Source organism: Saccopteryx bilineata, chromosome 6 (assembly GCF_036850765.1).
Source record: "Saccopteryx bilineata isolate mSacBil1 chromosome 6, mSacBil1_pri_phased_curated, whole genome shotgun sequence".
NCBI lineage: Eukaryota > Metazoa > Chordata > Mammalia > Chiroptera > Emballonuridae > Saccopteryx > Saccopteryx bilineata.
Genome location: NC_089495.1, coordinates 206,536,381 through 206,555,298, shown reverse-complemented (window position 1 = coordinate 206,555,298; position 18,918 = coordinate 206,536,381). Strand labels below are relative to the sequence as shown.

The window sequence follows — 18,918 nt, the reverse complement described above, 5'->3', positions numbered from 1 at the left end:
CATCCAAAGGACGCCCTGCCAGGGTCCCGGGGCTTCCTTAGAGCCCCCTGAGCCCATGCAGTCTGCATGCAGGAAAGAAACAGCCTTTATTCTGATCCATTCAAAGGGTCTGCTATGGACGAGGCCGCGCTCACAACAGGTGATGGGACATTCCACGGCGGCACCGGGAGGCCCAGCTGGTGCCTCTTTTGATGGAAGATGACGGACGACCCGTTGGAAGGGGGCCGAGGAAAGGACACCCTGACCCCTCTCTCTTACTCCCCCGGGAGAGGGGCGGCGGCTTCGCCATCCTCTTAGGTGAGCGCGCTCTTTGACCTAGACGCGCTCTTCGGGAAATAGCTGCACGCGTCACAGAATACGCGTGAGGACATACATCGCAGCAGCGATGAGACGAAATAGGCCACGAGCATCCGGAAGACGGTACCACCTTCCTGGTGGGCCAGGCACACCGCACAGCCAGGGAGACAAGGCGGAAGGCGGAGGAGGTCAGAGAGAGCCAGCAGGAGCAGGGGCTGACCGAGACAGTGGACACGGGGACTGTGAGGTGGGAGGCAAGAGCCAGGACACTGAGCAGAGGGTCTCCCTCCCCTCCTCTTTCTTTATGTATATGGAGCTCAAAAGCTGTATACAGGATACGTATGAACTCTTCCCCGGGGTCACTGTGGGAGTGTGGGGTTTCTGGGTGGGGAGCTCACCTCAAAATTCTAATTTTTATCCAGAGATTTCTAGAGTATTCTATCACATGCATAAATTACTACCCTGAACATGAAAAAATTATAAAATTTAGAAAGCGGTTCAGTTGCAGGGGAGGCCTCACCAGAGGGTGCCGCGGTGCCCTGTCCCTTCTGCTGAGCAGTGGCCTCCACGGTCAGGTTTTTGGTGACCGCCAGCTGCCCGTCGTGCTGCACCAGACAGGTGAGTGTCACCTCCTCCCTGCGGGCAGACGAGTCCACCAGGAGCCAGCTCTTCCGGGTGAAGGTCCCATCCTTGTTCTCTATGCGGGTCGAGCCCATTTCCGTGCGGGATGTGTTTCTGTTCTCCAACCAGGTCAGCTGCAGGTGCCCGGGATAGAAGTTCTTCACCTGGCAGGTGATGTTCACCCGGTTCTCCGGCGCAGGGTGCTGGGCAACCTCCAAGGTGGGCGGAACTGCAACAGCACCGGGCAGAGCTCTGACCTCGGGGACAGGCCGGTGACAGAGTGGGACTCTATCACTCACTCCCCACCCCAGGACGGGGTCACAGAGGACAGGGGTACACGGGGCACTCTGTGCATACGAATGAATTCACTAAGCTCAGGGGCCTGCACACAGTAGGTGCTCAAGGACAGGCTGCTGCTCTCAGGGGGACAGGAGTGACAGCACCAGCCCCCGCATGCAGTTGGAGCATAATAACTGTCGCAAATGAAATCAAGCACATAGGAGCCTGGCTTATAGTGGCTGCTCGGTAATCGTGGTTGCTATGGTAAAGTGATGAGATTACTGAGCACACTGCCTGGCACGTGGCAGGTGTCCACCTGGCAGCTGCCGTTCAGCAGTGGCGAGTGATGGGAACATCCGGGGGTCTGGACATGGGAGGACTCCCAGGAATTAGATTTTAGGTGACCTCAGGCCTGGAGCAAAGAGCATGGTGTGGGGGGCAGGCTTCCAGGTTGGGGGCCAGGTGTGGACTCAGGCTGGGCGTGAGGGGCATCTACCTCGGAGGGTCTCAGACAGGTTGGCAGTCCCACGGAGAGAAGTGTCTCCCTTTAGGGTGCCGTGGGCCACCTCACAGATGACCTGGGAGCGGATATCCCCCCGGGTCAGCTCCACCCTGGCTGTGCTGGAGACGCTGTAGGAGGTGCTGTCTCCCTCGGGGTCCACGCTGGTCTGGGAGGCTCGGAGCTCATTCCCGTTCTTGAACCATTTCAGGACGATGTGTCTGGGGGAGAAGCCGTGGGACTTGCAGGTGAAGCTCACGGTCTGCCCCGGCGTGGCCCTCTCCATGGGGCCCGCTACCACGGGGAGAGAGGGTTTGGCTTCAAAAGAGAATAAAACACAATGAACATGACAGTGATTATCACCGCTAACGATCAGCAGGTGACACTGCTAAGAACCTTCCCATGTAGTTAGTGGGCTTTATCCCTCTGATAAATCTGGGAGGGCGTGTCACCGTGTCCTCCCCCCTAGGTTTACTCCGGGGGAGGGACAGGCCAACATGTCATTCCAGGCCTGAGATCAAAGTCCACTTCTGTCCTCTCCAGGGGCTTCCCCACATCTGGGCTCAGGAACGAATTACCGATGGGTCTCACTCTTCATAGTAACTGTTCCTAGCTGCCTCCCCCGGAAACCTGTCCACCTCAGAGCAAGTGTTTACAGAGGCACATGCAGGGCGCAGTGGGGATGCGGGAACCAGGCCTGTAGCTGTGGAGTGTTGTGGCCAGGACACGTCCCGGGTCCCCAGCTGTGGAATGGGACATTGACATTTCCCCTCCCGGCTGCCGTGAGTGTTAAATCAGGTCATGGAAGCACATTTGCGTTCAGCAAACAGAAGAGACTTCACAATAGTAAACAAATGCAGCTCCATCTTGAACCTGCACTTAGTTTACATCCAGAGCTCTCCCTGCAGGTATTTATGGATTTACTGGAGAATGGTCATTCATTCCACCAGATTCCAGTAGGGTCTCTAATCTGTGCCCGCTCCTGAATTTGAAAGGTGGGGGTAGGGGAGATGGGATGTTTTTCTGAATCTGAGGTCTTCTCTTGGGTCAGTTTTGGGTTGAACACAAAGGTCACTGAGTGCTGAGAAAGATAAATGTGGTTAATGTCTCTTATTCGCAAGAAAGAGAGAGACAGAAAAGGAGAGAGATGAGAAGCATCAACTCGTAGTTGTATCACTTTAGTTGCTCATTGATGACTTTCTCACAGGTGCCTTGACCAGGGGGCTCCAGTTGAGCCAGTAACCCTTTGCTCAAGCCAGTGACCTTAGAATTCAAACCAGCAACCTTGGTCTCAAGCCAGTGATCATAGGATCATGTCTATGATCCCGCGCTCAAGCCAGAGACCTCAGGGTTTTGAACCTGGGACCTCAGCATCTCAGGTCAATGCTCTATCCACTGTGCCACCACCGGTCAGGCTTTGGTGGTTCATTTCTTAATCGTATTGAATTAGACAAGACACAGACACAGGCCTGTGAAGCAGGCGGGACACCCCCTGTGTCCAGAGAGCAGCCACACACCAGCGAATCAAAAGCGAGAGCAGTTTCTCCCGCAGGGCATCTCGAAATCATCAATTATTACCCAACAGCTCCTCTCACAGTGGGCAGAAAGCAAACGTTCATAAATTCTCGCACGCGTCAATACCTCACTTGCTTCCTACAACGCATCAAACATTTTGAGGATATCGACAAGGGGGCGTCACCTGAATGAGTCAGGTCACAAAGCCACCAGCCACTGGCCACCTCTGAAGATGCTGGGTTCGGTTGCAATGTATGAGGGACATCTTGGCATCCCCGCTGCTGGGCTGGTCCCTCTGAGCCCCTCTGCTCCTCCTCCTCCTCCCCTCACCCCGTGACACAGGCCCTGTGTGGTCTCCCTTAAGGCGAGACACAAGGCTCAGGGAGGAAGCCGGCTGGCCAGGGGCCACACAGCGAGTAGAGGGCCGGGCTCAGCTCGCCGCTCCCAGGACTGGTTAACGTGAGCATCTCTGTTCTCTAGCCTTGAGCCTCGGTGTCCGTTTCCTGCGCACAGTGGGTCGAAACACCACCCCGGTAAGAGCAGTGAGCACGTATGTAAAACTCAGGGCCTGGCACATAGTAGGGGCTTAATAAATAACGCCTATTGTTGTCCTAAGACCCGTCTTACTAGTTCTGAAACCACCTGCTCGCTAGGGAGTAAGAAGGCCCAACAGAAGCACACACGAGACCACAGGCATTTCCCTACAGGTCCCGCCCTTTCCAGGAGCTGGGAGCATTTGCAAAGGGGACAGGTTTCGGCAGTGACGTTCCGCTGTGCTGGGGCAGGAAGGGCTCTCCGGCTGCTCGGTGAGTACTATGTGGGGATTCAAGAGCCTGTGTAGACACACACATGTGTAGACACACGCATGTTTAGACACACGTATGTGTACACACACACATGTTTAGACACACGCATGTTTACACACACACATGTTTAGACACACACATGTTTAGAGATGGGAAAAGGGTCCCCAGCAATGGTGCTCAGATCTGAACAGGGTGTCCCAGCTGCCCCTCCTCGGGGCCGGAGAGCACGGGGCGGCACCTTCAGCTCAGGGCTGCTCCCTGGAGGGGGTCCTCCCTGGGCTTCCACGGGTGGAATCCAGCACACGCTATTCTAAAACACCCGCATCCCTAAAAGTCATCCTGGCCGCCCCAGCAGCAGGGGGCGCCACCTTCACCAAGGGGATAAACAGAGACCCGGTTTCCTCGGTGACCTCGGAGACCAGCTAGCTCAGGGCTGCCCACCCTCCCTGCGCCAGCATCCTCTGGGCCGTTGAGAAGTTCACCTGAGCAATGAAGTCAGAATTCCTAGGAGGGGCCTGGGACCTTTTTGAAGTTTCCCAGGCGCTTCTAACCAGCAGCCAAGTGGAAGGGCGCCCAACCCCCCATCCCACCCCGCCGCTATGGAGGCCTGGAGGGGAAGTGACCGCCTGTCCCAGGTCCTGTGGCTCCGGCAGACCACAGCCCACACTCATCGCGCCTTTACTCGTGCCAGGCACTGCGCTACGCACTTCACAGGGGTTCGCCCATTCAGTCCTTACGCCTGCTCTGTGCGGTCAGCGCTGTCCCCGACAGGTGAGGACACCGAGGAGTGAGGAGTGAGGCATCGGGGGTCCCAGAGCCGGGAAGTGGCAGGGCTGGCACGTGAGCCCAGGCAGGGGCCTCAGCTGATGCTGTCACCGCTGGGCACGGACGCCCGGGAACACCCTGCACCAACTCATCTAGACACCTTCAACTGTCCTCACAGACCCCCAAACGGGAGCCGTGATTGTCACCACTGCACAGAAGGGAGACTGAGGACATGGCCTCAGGCACGCTGCTACTCCCCGCCCCCTCTCTCCCGCCTCACTGCCTCCTCATCCAGGGGACCCTCTGGGCAGGCGGCTCGGGGAAGAGGAACGAGAACTCTACCGGGGGGCCACCGACCTGCGTGACGATGGAGCCACTCACTACCTGCGGTGGCACACCTGGGACCTTGTGTAATATCCTCAAAATCACGATAGAGCCCTGGCCGGTTGGCTCAGCGGTAGAGCGTCGGCCTAGCGTGCGGAGGACCCGGGTTCGATTCCCGGCCAGGGCACACAGGAGAAGCGCCCATTTGCTTCTCCACCCCTCCGCCGCGCTTTCCTCTCTGTCTCTCTCTTCCCCTCCCACAGCCAAGGCTCCATTGGAGCAAAGATGGCCCGGGTGCTGGGGATGGCTCTGTGGCCTCTGCCTCAGGTGCTAGAGTGGCTCTGGTCGCAACATGGTGACGCCCAGGATGGGCAGAGCATCGCCCCCCTGGTGGGCAGAGCGTCGCCCCATGGTGGACGTGCTGGGTGGATCCCGGTCAGGCGCATGCGGGAGTCTGTCTGACTGTCTCTCCCTGTTTCCAGCTTCAGAAAAATGAAAAAAAAAAAATCACGATAGAGCCACCTTCCCTGCCCAGGTCCAGGGGTTGTGGGGAGACTCCGTGGCCACCACACCGAGGAGGGAAATGGAGCAACATCCACACAACGTGCAATGCACGTGCCCTCTGAGCTGGCACCTGGTCTGGGGAGGTGCGGGAGAAGGTGGGGAGAGGCCCCCCGTCACCTTGGGCCTCAGGGTCTGACGGCGAAGGGCTTCTGACCTTTGGGAAACAGGGGAAAGTAATCTGCCCCCTGTTCAACGGTTCGGTGCAATTACTTTTATTCAGCACCTACTATGCGCCAGGTCTTCCATGGAAAGAGGGTCCCACGACAGGGCAGGTCGGGGTCCCTCACTCACTGCCATGTGACTGTGGGCAAGGGCCCTGTCACCTCCTGGCCTCAGGCTGCCCTCTGCGTGTGGGTGGGCTGGGCAGGATGGTCTAAAGGTGCTGACATTCCAGGACTCTAATCCTGAGGCTCCGGCAGAAAACCCGAAATGAGCACTTTTGCTAAGTCACCCCCATGGGGAACCTCTTCCAGGGGTGAGGGACAGTCTGAGGAGACTCTGCTAGGAGACTTGGTGACAGTGGCAGGGGCCCTGAAATAAAGGGGGTTTTGGACAGACCCACAGGGACCGTCCAACCTCTGAGCAGGCCCTCTGACCAGGGCTGTCATTTAAACAGTGAGTCTGTGACCTTAGAACCCTCCAGGTGACGTTTCTGAGGCTGAGATAAAGAAACACGCTCTCCCCTCCCGTTCCCACCCTGGGTGGGGCTGTCCCCACTGGAGGGAAGAGGACGGAGCTTCAAGGGAGGGGAGTGGGGGCTGGTCTGTCCCCTGCGCTGCCCCAGCACCCAGAGCAGAGTTGGCTCACGGCAGGTGCTCGGTGACAGTAGGAGGGGTGTTGGCCACATGAGGGGACCACTCTCAGGAGGCAGGGGTGAGGTGTGGCCTTGTGACAGGCACGTCACTCAGACCTTCAGCTCCTCATCTCTGGAACCATGGGGCTGGATGGGACTGGAAAAGGGCCAGGGCTGGGGAATCAAGCTGCTGAAGGTTTTAGATGTTTCCGACCTTTTACCAGCCCTGGGATCTGAGCCAATAGCATGACCTCTCCAGGCCCCGACCTCCCTGATCTCCAGGTGGTGACATCACACCCCAAGTCAGGTCGTGACCATGAGCTTGCACCCCCGCCCCTGACCCTAGCTGTTGCTCAGAGAGCGGAGGGCATTCTTCCTGACGGGTGTCACACACCAGGGATGAAGGGTCCCCCTCGGTACTCACCGCTCACGGTGAGCTGAGTGCCTGTGCCTGACGCGATCTCCACGTCAGCAGAGCTCTGTTTCCGGAACTTCACGCAGTAGTAGACGCCAGTGTCGGCGGTGGTGATGTTACTGATGCGGATGGAGAAGTCCGTGTTGTTTCTCTTCGTGGTGTCTCCAACTGTTGTTACTCGGGGGAAGTGGCCTCCTGCTTTGAAACTATAGACTAACTCCCGGCCTGGGTCTTTCCCCCTGAACCACTGTACAGGCCCAATGGGAAATATGGAGCTCAGGGTGCATCTCAGAGTGGCCGTCTCTCCAGCTGCGACAGACACGGACTCATCAGGCTGAGTCACCGTCAGCTCCTGACCAGCCCCTCCTGCAGGGAAACACAGAGCTGTCACTGACCCATCCACATAGGACCACGGAGATGTGTCCAGTGTTTATCAGCTGCAGCGTCAACTGACCCCGTGCACACACTGAGCGGGCCTCGAGCTCAGGACACTGCGTGTGTCATACATAGAACCCTCACAACAAGCTTGTAATGTGAGTCCCCATTACAACTGAGTAAACTGAGGCACAGGGAGGTTAATGATGTGGCACAAAGTGGGTCTGAGCTCCTGATCCCTCTCTGGAAGTGTCCTGTCTGAGCTGGGCTCTGAATTCAAATCTGAACTTACCAGGAAGAAAGGGGAACAGTGTTCCTAACAGAAGGAACAGCATGGGCAAAGGCTCAGAGGCGGTGGAAGTGTGGTATGGGGTGGGGCTCTCTAGGGGTTTAGACTGTGTTTCGGGCCTGACCCAGGAAGCAGGCCCCCGGCAGGGGAGCCGGTCCCGGCAGCCGGGGTTCATGCCAGCTGTGAGGTAGGGAAGTCGGAGGACTTGGGTTCAGCTCAGGGCTCACTACTGAGTGACCTTGGCCATCACTTGGGCCACCGATAAGATGCAACGGAGATTCTTGTGAGTGGTTCTAACAAATACAGCGTGGATGGCAGTGCTGTCCTCAGTGGGCAGGTCCATTGCTGTCCTCTGAGCCTCAGTGCCTCATCCGTCAAACAGTCATATGGCCCCATTTCCGTGGACCTCTGGCAGGACCACCCATAGGCCTGGGCCAGGACGGTGTCAAGGAAGCGCCTGGGCTCTGAAGCCACCTGACCCGGTCGGAGCCCAGCTCACCTTCTGTTTACACGTAGCCTAGTGTAGTCACTGGTTTTCAATCTCCACTTTTTTTATCTACAAGATAGCCCTCTGCAGCTGAGCCCCCTGGTTCTGGCTAAGCAGGAGGGAGACCTTGGGCATTGGCTCACCAGCCGGTGGCCTGGCACCACCCACGGGCAGGGGCAGGGCGCCCGAGGGAAGGGAGGCCCGTGGACTCCATCTGCCCTCCCTGCCAGCAAGCCCAGGGCCCCAGGACAGGCCTCTCACCCCCCTGCATGCTGTCCCCGCCCTGACTCCTGGCCCAGGGATTGGCCTGTTCTCATGGCAGGTGAGCCATGACTCAGCTTGACAGCCTGCGGGCAGCCAGACCCTCGGGCTGCAGAGAGGAAACCAGAGTGCCCAGAGGACGGGGGCTCGGGGTGTAGCTGGTGGCCAGGTGTGTGACAGGCACACAGGGCAGGCCGAATAATCCAGCAGAGACCCAGAGACATCAGGGGGCAGCCCCAGCCACTGCCGACCGCACCGCTGGGGACGTTCCCAGTGGGTCTGAGTTCCAGCATGGCGACTGGAGGCACAGGAAGTGCCGCCCGGAGACGCACACAGGGTGGGGCCAGCGGTCCTGCGGAGAGCGGGGGTCCCCCTGAGCCGGCTCGGCTCCTGCCCTCCCCGGGCCTCCTCTCTGCCTTCCATAAAGAGGGGTCCCACCGCCCTTCCCCCCCCCCCCCACAACGGTCAAGAGGACCGTGACACAGTTGGACACAGGTGCCAGCTACAGATGCTGGTTACATTGTCGTTTCTGTGCCCACGGTGATCACAGATACATTATTTAAATACATGATTTTCTCTGGATTGTCATGCCCTCCCCCCCAAGCTAGATGTAAGACCCACAAGAGACTTTCTCCAAACTGCTGTCTACAACAGCGTCCAGCACACCCCAGGCCCTCAGTAAATATACGTTGAACGCACGCACGCACGGACGCACGCACGAAGGAATGAATGAGGGAAAGAAGCCTTTACCCACACCCGGGAAAATCCCCCCCTGAGCCTCTTTCTTCCTCGGTTCGGGGAGCTGCTCCAGGCCAAGCCCGGAGCCTGGGACCCTGCCTGGCCCGCGGGGCGCAAGATGCCCGGGATGCACTGCGGTTATTATTATCCTTTATCAATAACACCACAAGGGCTGTGAGTCAGCAAGCGGCGAGGGGAGCGGCGTGCAGCGGCCAGGCCGCGGCGGAACCGGGCGCACGGCGGCGTGTCTGAGCAGGGCTATTCCTGTGGTGCCGCGGGAGGCCCGCAATCCTGCAATCACACCCGGGCGTGTGTGGGGGGGGACAACTATAAAATCTGGAGCTTCTGTAGAGCTGCCCTCCCCCCACCCAAACCTTTTCAAGTTCCCTCCACCAACGGCAGCCCGATCTAGGCAGCTTTAATTAATTAGCTGGTGTTTATAAAGCGTTTGAAGAATACGAAAAGTGCGACGTAAGTGCCAAATACTATTTTAATCGTGTGTGTGTGTGTGTGTGTGTGTGTGTGTGTGTGTGTGTGTGTGTTTCTCCCAGCAGAGAGTGGTGGTGTTTTTTTTTTGCCTGCCTGCCTGCTTTTCTTCTTCTCTGCAGGTTCTGTTCTGGGAACCGGGCTTGTTAAAACTCGACTCCTGCAGTTGTGGGCCCGGGCTCCTTGCGCTGGCATCGCGGACAAAGCCATTTCCTGCTCTCTCCTGAGCCCCTGGCAGAGACAGCGACTGTGCAGGGGCTGGGATGGTCCGCCCCAACCCCCGGCTGGGTGGGCACCCTCACACGCTGCTGGTGGGCGGGGCCACTGGGACACCCTTTAGGGGAAGCAGTTTGGCAGGGTGTACCAAAGCTGTGAAGGCTGTCTGCCTGGGGTGGGGGCGCCCCCACCCCGCCCAACAGATCTTGACAAAGTTGGGAGAAAGCCCAAACGGTCAAGGACAGGGACTGGTTAAGTGAATCGTGGCCTAACTCCCCCCCCCCCCCCCCCGGATGGAAGGGCAGGAAGCCATGAAAAGCAATCCTAAGGAAAACGGTGATAATCCAGACATTTTTGCATGGCATAATTTTAAATGACATCATGATTATGCAAATAAAACCTGTTCGTTGCAAAGCAAGCGTTGAGAGGAAACAAAATATATATTATATAAGCACAAAATAATGATCTCATAGAATGCCGTCCAAGACAACCGAGATCAACATTTTGGGAGTCGTTAAAATGAGTGAATAGAAAACCATGTAAAAACCGTGCTCCGATATCTAAGGAGGGTGCAAACATTTTGCTTCCTCCATTTGGTTCTTCTATGTTAAAAACACACACACACACACACATACACACAAAACAAAAAAAAACCCAAAACTGGAAATATCCTCATATCCAAGGAAGGAGACTGGTTGGTCCCACAGATGCTGACCCCAGGCCACGGCCAAGGCCACGACCAAGTCCACAGCCACGAGAATGAGCGCGGAGACTTACAATCACCGACGCAGGGATCCATTAGGCATTCACAGTCAGTTACTGAGTGGCATTTTCAAGTCTGATCCCAAACTTCTTGTTTCGAAAAAGAAGGATAGATGATATTAGAGATTAGCAGTGATTTACCGTGAGCGGTAGACTTACAAGGGGTTTCGTGTTTATGTTTTCTGTTTGCACGACTTGCGCAATAAAAGGAAAGGAAAATCTATCCTTCCGGTAGGCTCGCGGCAGCGTCACCGTATAAAATAAAACGATACATAAACAAACAGCTGCGAGGTGCGATACCAAGCTATAAACCACAGCTCTCCCTGGGTCACGGAGCTAGAGAGCTGGTGGGTGATTCTGACTTCTCCTTCCTATTTGGGGGATTTCTGCAGCTTTTTCTAAACTGGATGGATAGTAAGGAATATTCACAGTATCCCATTCTGTAATAATAAAAACCTATACAGGCATTAATATGGACATTACATACACGTTTATTGTTTGAATGAACCTCCCTTCCAAGACGTCTGTCTGTCTGGCTGCCTGTGTCGTTCACTCTATGTTCCTCAGCTTCCTCTTAATCGGGCTTGGCACAGAGCACGATATTTGCAGATCGAATAGCTGATTGAATATCTAGAGAAAAGAGGTCTAGGATGACAAGTGCCCTCAGGTTGAAGTGTGAATCCATCTGGAACCAGGTGGGCACATTTTCTAGTAAGCAATATACTGAAGTCTCTTTTTCTTTCTTTAACTGTGAACATTTACTGGTTTGGGTAAAAAAAAATAATGATAATAATGAAATAAACGCTGTAAGTTGTCTAATGGAAGAAGGCGGCACAGCAGGGGGTGCCTGCCCCGTGGATGTGAATCTGTTGTACCAGGAACTCAGTGTGCGTGGGACGCGGGAGCCCACGGCACAGGGGTGGTCGGGGATGAATGATGGGAACCCACTGTGCGCCAGGCCCGGAGCTGAGGGCCGTGGGACGGTTCTGGCCCTGGCCCTGTGAGGCTTGCTCACAGGCACAGACAATGGACTTTCAAGAGTTGAATCAAAGAGTCACATCTGGAATGAAGCACAGCCTCTGGGACAGGTGACGCCTGCCAGCATCTCTGACTGAGCCCATGCCTGGTCCCGGGTGCTCCTGCCCCACCCCCTCAGCCTCCTCGGTCCTCCACCAACAGGCCGGGGGGGGGGGGTGGGAGAGGAGGCACAGGGTGGGGGTGGAGGACTGACCACCAGGCTTGTGTGGATACATATATATCCATCCCCCACCCCGTGTTCAAGCGTTGCTTTTGAAATGAAGAAAAGATGAAAACAATTTTCATTAGAAGTGAAAAACATAAGCACGGATGCTTTTCTAGTGGGAGAAACAAATCAACTTAAAATCGAAACTTGCTAGAAGGAAATCAGGGCGACTGTGACCCCGGGGGAGGGGGGCTGACGCCTGCAGAAGCCGGCCCCGTCGGGGCGCAGAGAACAACGCTGACATATACACACACTGCCCCAGAGCCAGCCTTGCCCAGGAGGGCGCCCACTGCCACTCCTGCAGGAGCCCGAGTGTCCCCCAGAAGCGGGGACTTCGGGGACCAGATGGAGGCCACCTGCCAGGTTTCCACAAAGTTAAGGAGCCCAGGGCTTGGGAGGCTATGGCTGGAGCCGGGCTGTGCCAGCATCGCAGGATGGCTCGAATGACACCCACTGTCCCCCGCCCCGGCCCGCACACAGGGGTAGCTTGGCACCCCGCTCCCTGACCATGGTCCTGATCATTACTGGCCATGGAGGGGGTGAGGGGGGCGCGCGGCTGGTCTGTCAGCCCGAAGCACAGCAGCACCTCCCCGGTGCCGCCTTGGGCGTCCTCTGGGTCCTGCGTGTGAGTGTGTGCTGCAGGGTGGTGGCAGTATGCACAGGGGTGGAGGAGAGCAAGGCGGGTCTGTGCACACACGTGCCCGAAGGTGCCGAGGGCTAGCGTTCACACACGGACGCCTGGGCGGACCTGGGGTCGTGCATACCGGTGAGCGTGTGTAGGGACGACACGCGTGTGCTGCAGGGTGGTGGCAGTATGCACAGGGGTGGAGGAGAGCAGGCGGGACTGTGCACACACGTGCCCGAAGGTGCCGAGGGCCAGCGTTCACACACGGACGCCCGGGTGGACCCGGGGTCGTGCACAGCGGTGAGCGTGCGCAGGGACGACGCGTGTGTGCAGGAACGTGGTGGCGGTATGCACAGCGGTGAGCGTGCGCAGGGACGACGCGTGTGTGCAGGAACGTGGTGGCGGTATGCACAGCGGTGAGCGTGTGCAGGGACGACGCGTGTGTGCAGGAACGTGCGACTGCGCAGCTCAGAGTGTGTCTCAATGGGGCCAGTGACCAGGGGCACGAGGGGTGTGAACCGTGCGCACACGTATCCAAACCGTAGACGGCCCAGGTGTGAGCGAGCCGAGCGTGTCGGCGGCAGGAGAGGGTGTGTCTGTGCCTGAGGGTGCGAGCAGATGTCTGGGAGGGGTGTGCGCACGGCAGTTCATGTGAGTGTGTGTGTGGGAAGGGGGCAGGAGAGGCAAGCACGTGGAGTGGGATGTGTAACGGGTGTGTGTGTGTGTGTGTGTGTGTGTGGAGGGTGTGCGCAGGGAGGGCCCGTGTGCTGCAGGAGAGGTGCACACGTGAGTGTGGGTGTGAGGGGGTGTGTGCTGACACAGCGTTGGGGGGCAGGGATGCAGCCTGCGTGGGGCCCACCGTCTGTGTGCGCCCTGTGTGTCCACGTGTCCCCTGTGAACATGCCAGGCACGCCCCAGTCTCCACGCACAGGGTGCAGAGAAGGAGGAGGGTGGGAGAGGTGCTTCCCACGAGCCTCTCGGCAGCTTCTGGTGGGCAAGGCCCTGCGTGGCACCTGACACGGGTCCCGCCCTTGAGAGGAGGCCCAGACCTTCCCGGGCACCAGCGTACTAGGTGTGGCCGCAGGGCACGGCATTGAAGAGGCCAGCCTGGAGCGGCCCTGCTGGGGCTCACGACGCCGGGCGAGGGAACAGATGGTGCCTGGGTTGATTCCCGGGGTGGGGGTGGGGGTGCCACACGGGCGGACGGCGGTGTGGCTCTGCGGTTCCCGCGGGAACTCAGGCTACGAAGCAGGTGTGCCCGGGCTCCCACAGCCACAGTGAGGCATTGATTTTTTCCTGGCGTCAGACAGATTCATTCACGTCCTCTCAAAGCTCACGCCGCAGGACGCAGCTGGGTAAGACGGGTCCCTGCCCTTGTAGGGCGGAGTCCCGGGCAACGGCAAGAACCACGGGCAGGGTGAGGAGTGAGCAAGAAGAGGCTTGGGGATGGGGTCTTGGAAGAGGGGTGGTATCTGGAGAGACTTCCTGGAGGCGGCGGCCCCTGAGCTAGGTCTTAAAGGCTGACAGAGGCTAGGGAGAATGAAGGCATTCCAGAAAGGGGGCACCACACGGGCAAAGGCAAAGAGGGGAGATGAGGACCCTGGACAATCCAGGGGCCAGGCAGAGTCCTTGGGACAATAAGCTTGTTGGCGGGGAACAAGCTGGCATAGGGCCAGCCTGGGACGGGGCTAAGCTGACACCCCACAGGGTGGCTTCAGCTGCCATCTGAACAACAGGCCGTCGCTGGGAGCGGGCTGCAGCTTGTGACCTGCACCGGAGCCAGCAAAGATGGGGGACACACACAGCCTTGTCAATGAGCTGGGGCGGGCCCAGCAGGCTCAGGGTGCCCCTGCCTCCACCCCCACTCCAGGCAGCTCAGGGAACTGGGCGCCATGCCATGCCCTTGCAGAGAAGAGGGTAGAGCCTGGCAGGCCCTCCACGCAACAGGTCAACGCTTACGGGGCCAACGCAACCTAACGCCCGGCCCGAGTAAGTCTCGTTTCTAGCGGGGTGACTCAGCAATGTCACTTTTCTCTAAGCCCCCACCCCTTTCTCACCTGTGGAGACGGGAACACCACCATTTGTCTCCCCAAGGTTAGGCGGTGGTCAGTGGTCAGAGGGTGCAGGGGCAGGACAGAGAACTGGCCACTTCCTCAGCACCCCCCCCCCCATCCTGCACGCCCCATCTAACAGCAGGTCCTGCCAGCTCAGCTTCCAAGATTCAGTCAGACCCTGGCCCCTTCTTACCACCTCTCCCGCCCCACCATCCCGCACCTGCATCCTTATTTCAGCTTCTGAACTGGGCTCCCGCCTCTACATCGCCTCCCTCCGACACACACCCTCCCTGGGTGCCCCTGAAACCTACGCCAGGTCACACCCTTCCTGTGCTCAACACCCTCCTGCAGGTCCCCCTGCACCCACAGTGAGACCCAGAATCCTTCTGGCGGCACCCAGGACCCGACAGCCTTGGTTCTCAGCCATGCCACAATCTCCACTCACCACAGGGCCTTTGCACTTGCCATTGCCTCTGCCTGGCACTCTCCTCCCCTATATGCCTACATGCCGGCGCCCTCACGTCCCTCAGGCCTACCCGAGAGGCCTTCCCTGGCCACTCTGTACAAGATACTGCCTCCTCAGTGCTCTCTGCTCTGCTTTGTTTTTCTCCTATCACCCAGCATATCTATCTGTTCATGTCTTCCGTGTCCAACTCCCTGTCCTAGACTTGCCATAAGCCCTTGGAGAGGAAGGATTTAGCTTCATTGCCCACAGGACCCTCCAGGGTTGACACATACCAGTGCCCGGCATCGGCCGAATGTATGTGTTGATTTGGATTCCAACTCGGCCATTTAAAAGACCTTAGGAAATGTCTTCACCCCCTCTGGACCTCTGCTTTCTCAGCTGTGGAACGGGGATGGGGATGCCGATCGTGGGAGCAACAGCAGACACGCCAGGGTTGTTTGAGGGCGAAATGAGGGTCCAGACCTCCGTGCCGGGCCCGGCACAGAGGAAAGCGCTCGGTGCTGGGCAGCCGTGCCCACGTCCTGGGTATTTCAGGATGAGGAGGATGACACAAGTTCACAGCCTCAAGCGTGAGAAACTCAGGCTATTCACTGGGAGGCAAAGCCAGCTCCGCCCCAGCGTCCGCCCGAGGCCACTCGGAGCAGGACCCGAGCCTGTTGGCAAGGAGACCGGGAGGCAGGGAGGGCCAGGGGCCCTGGCCAGTGCTTGCTGGGTTTTGACTAGGCCTGGAGGTGACAAAGAAAGGCCTGCGGTGTGGCCCTGTTTGCAAAGCAGGAGGGAACAACGACCGAATGCTTGTGCTGTCAAAACGCCCTCTGTGTCCGCCAGGCCAGGGGAGACCAGCTGAGCCTGGAACAGCATGTGGGAACAGTAACGCCCACCATTCACTCACACAGTCACTCAACAACCCAAGGCCCTTCCTCCCACCTCCCCATTCTGCAGAGGGAGAAACTGAGGCCTGGAGAAGCTGAGACACCTTCCCCCCCCCCCCCCGTGTCCTGCCAACCTCCAGGCCCGACTGCTCCTCTGAGAGAGGCCGTAGAGCCGCCCGGCCATGCTCTGGTGGTGGGTACACACTGTGGACGAGGCCAGAGAGTGGGGAAGCCCTCGTTTAACTGTCACGACTGCCTGGTCACCATCCCCTTCCTCCAGGTGAGGATGCTGACACCTCGAGAGGCCGGGGAGGGGCAGAGGCAGGAGGACTCAGACACGGACGTCTCCCTCAGCCATCGCCATCGAAGCTCGTGTGTTCCGCTCGCTCCTCCCTCAGCCATCGCCATCGAAGCTCCTGTGTTACACTCGCTTCTCCCTCAGCCATCGCCATCGAAGCTCGGGTGTTACGCTCGCTTCTCCCTCAGCCATCGCCATCGAAGCTCATGTGTTCCGCTCGCTCCTCCCTCAGCCATCGCCATCGAAGCTCATGTGTTCCGCTCGCTCCTCCCTCAGCCATCGCCATCGAAGCTCCTGTGTTCCGCTCGCTTCTCCCTCAGCCATCGCCATCGAAGCTCCTGTGTTACGCTCGCTTCTCCCTCAGCCATCGCCATCGAAGCTCGTGTGTTCCGCTCGCTCCTCCCTCAGGCATCGCCATCGAAGCTCGGGTGTTCCGCTCGCTTCTCCCTCAGCCATCGCCATCGAAGCTCCTGTGTTCCGCTCGCTCCTCCCTCAGCCATCGCCATCGAAGCTCGTGTGTTCCGCTCGCTTCTCCCTCAGCCATCGCCATCGAAGCTCCTGTGTTCCGCTCGCTCCTCCCTCAGCCATCGCCATCGAAGCTCCTGTGTTACGCTCGCTTCTCCTGGCGACGGGGTCCCCCTCCAGCTTGGGCTTCCAGATTCTCCGGCTGCCAAGGACACGCACACATTTTCCCAGCCGAGATAAAGGCCCCCTTAAAAGCGACGCACATCTATTAACTGGCATTCGCCAAGGTTTTTCAGCACACTGCTGCCTACAGCAGACAAGTCTCGGACGAGGTGTCCCCCCCCCCCCCCCCGAGCTGACACTATTCGCTGATGCCTTTTATAGACCTTTTTGCAGCTCGAGAAAGCACTTTCCAAGGCTTTTAATTCCCTTAACCCTCGACAGTCCCTATGCGAGAGGAGAGAGGGGGGTGATGTTTCCATTTCACAGAGGGGGAAACTGAGGCTCAGAGCAAGCAAGACGCTTGCCCCAGAGCGCACCGCCGGGAAGCAGCACAGCAAGCACGTGACCCAAAGCGCGCGTCCATTTCACCGCCTGGCCCCGTTAGAGAGGGGTGTGGGGGTGTCATCAGGACGAAGGACAGATGGGTATCCGGGCTGCAGCGTGAGGGCCGGAAGGGACCCGCAGGACAGCAGCCAGGCTGAGCCTCTGCTCCGCGGAAGGGGAAACTGAGGCCCAGAGGGGCAGCATAGTAAGTTCCAGGTCTCCTGGCTGGTTTGGGATAAGAACAGAGGGCCCCCACCTGCTCTCGCAAGGCCTCAAACCATGAAATAACGACCACACAACAGCAAGAGTAACAGCAATAACGGCTAACAAGCATCGAATGCCGACATTACTAGCAGCGTGACAGGCCTCCCCACTCCTCCCCACACCTCCCCAGGGACCCAGCGAGACGGGGCCAGGACCACGCCCACTTCACAGAGGACAAGACGGAGGCTGAGACGGGTTCGGACACTTTGGCGAAGGTCACGACCTGACTCCACCTGCCTCTTCCCCGCCACGGCCCCCTGGCCCCGAGCGAGCGCGCCCCGAGCGAGCGAGCGAGCGAGCCCTCCAAACCAGGCCCTGGCTCGGAGAGCGCAGCGCTGACTGTGCCCCATGTCACGGCGGGCCTGCTCACTTAGTCACGGTGTCCACACCGGGGCGAGCTGTCTTTAAAATTCCGTGTCGCCAGGATTTTAAGGACGCATCCTGGGATGGCTTGGCCAGCTCTCTCTGCCCAGGCTGACACTGATATTTCTGTACTTCCTGGTATTTTAGGGTTTCTTGTGTCAGCACAAATGGGCCAGGGATTTGCGGTGTGCTCGTGGCCTCGGCCGCAGAAGGACCAGCTAGTCGTTAGGGCACCACTCTGAGCTGCTTCGAACCAGGGCAACTGCCCATGTGACCCTGCGGCAGCGATCTCAGTACCTCACCCACTGCCTCCATTCAACCGACACAGTGTTAACTGACCCACTGTTTCCACTGGGTGCTAAGGTCCCAGGAGGCCTCGCAGTGACTAAGACAGACACAGTCCCTTCTCTCCTGCAGCTGGGATCCTGTGGGGGAGACAGGGCTGAGGTAATCAACAAATACAGAAACGGCCGGGGCTGCTAGGAAAAGAACATCGTAGGCGTCATGAGCGTGGATAAGGGGGGGACCTCTTTGAGGTTGGAGTGGTTAGGAAAAGCACTCTCTGACGAGGCGAGACCGCAACTGGAGCCCGGAGAACGCAAAGGCCGCCGAAGGTGTTCCATAGGAGAGAACAGCTGCTCGTGCAAAGGCCCTGAGGCAGGAAGGAAGTTGGTGCCTACCAAGACCGGAAAGGAGGCTGCTGTGGCGGTAACCCACGGGGAGGAAGGGGAGTCAGGTGCGAGATGAGGCTGGAGAGACAGGTGCCGTCCAGGAAATGCCGGGCCTGGTGCGTAAGGAGTTTGATTTCACTCTTAAGGGCAGCGGGAACCACTGGAAAGTTCGGAGCAGGAACAAAGAGGATTTGATTCACTCCGTTCCTAGGGGTGAGGGGCCTTGAAGGGGCCGGAGTGGAAGCTGGAAAGCAGTGATGAGCTTGCTGCCGTCTGTCGGGGTCTGGGCTCGAATCCTAGCTCTGTATTTACAAGCTGGGTGACCTTGGGCAAGTCACTTCACCTCTCTGAGTCTCAGTTGCTGCATCTGTGCAATGGGTATAACACTAGTTCCCGTCTCCCAGCACCGCGGTGAAGATTAAATGAGATCACCTACAGAGTAAGGATCCTATCACGTGGCTGTCAGGTACTCCATGAACCAGACTCTACTTCAGGGGTCCCCAAACTTTTTACACAGGGGGCCAGTTCACTGTCCTTCAGACCATTGGAGGGCCAGACT

General features: G+C 58.3%; 1 protein-coding gene across 7 annotated transcripts in view; it reads right to left on the bottom strand.

Moving 5' to 3' along the window:
* The window catches only part of LOC136309490 (tyrosine-protein phosphatase non-receptor type substrate 1-like), a 46,642-nt gene that overhangs the window by 15,263 nt on the left and 12,461 nt on the right, over nucleotides 1-18,918 (bottom strand). For all 7 annotated transcript variants that reach the window (XM_066237659.1, XM_066237654.1, XM_066237661.1 and 4 more), the window contains exons 3-5: nucleotides 6,888-7,244; nucleotides 1,694-2,014; nucleotides 818-1,147 (exon numbers count right to left, since the gene is read on the bottom strand). In XM_066237659.1, coding sequence (XP_066093756.1) covers nucleotides 818-1,147; nucleotides 1,694-2,014; nucleotides 6,888-7,244 — 1,008 coding nt within the window. The remainder of the gene's footprint in view (nucleotides 1-817; nucleotides 1,148-1,693; nucleotides 2,015-6,887; nucleotides 7,245-18,918) is intronic.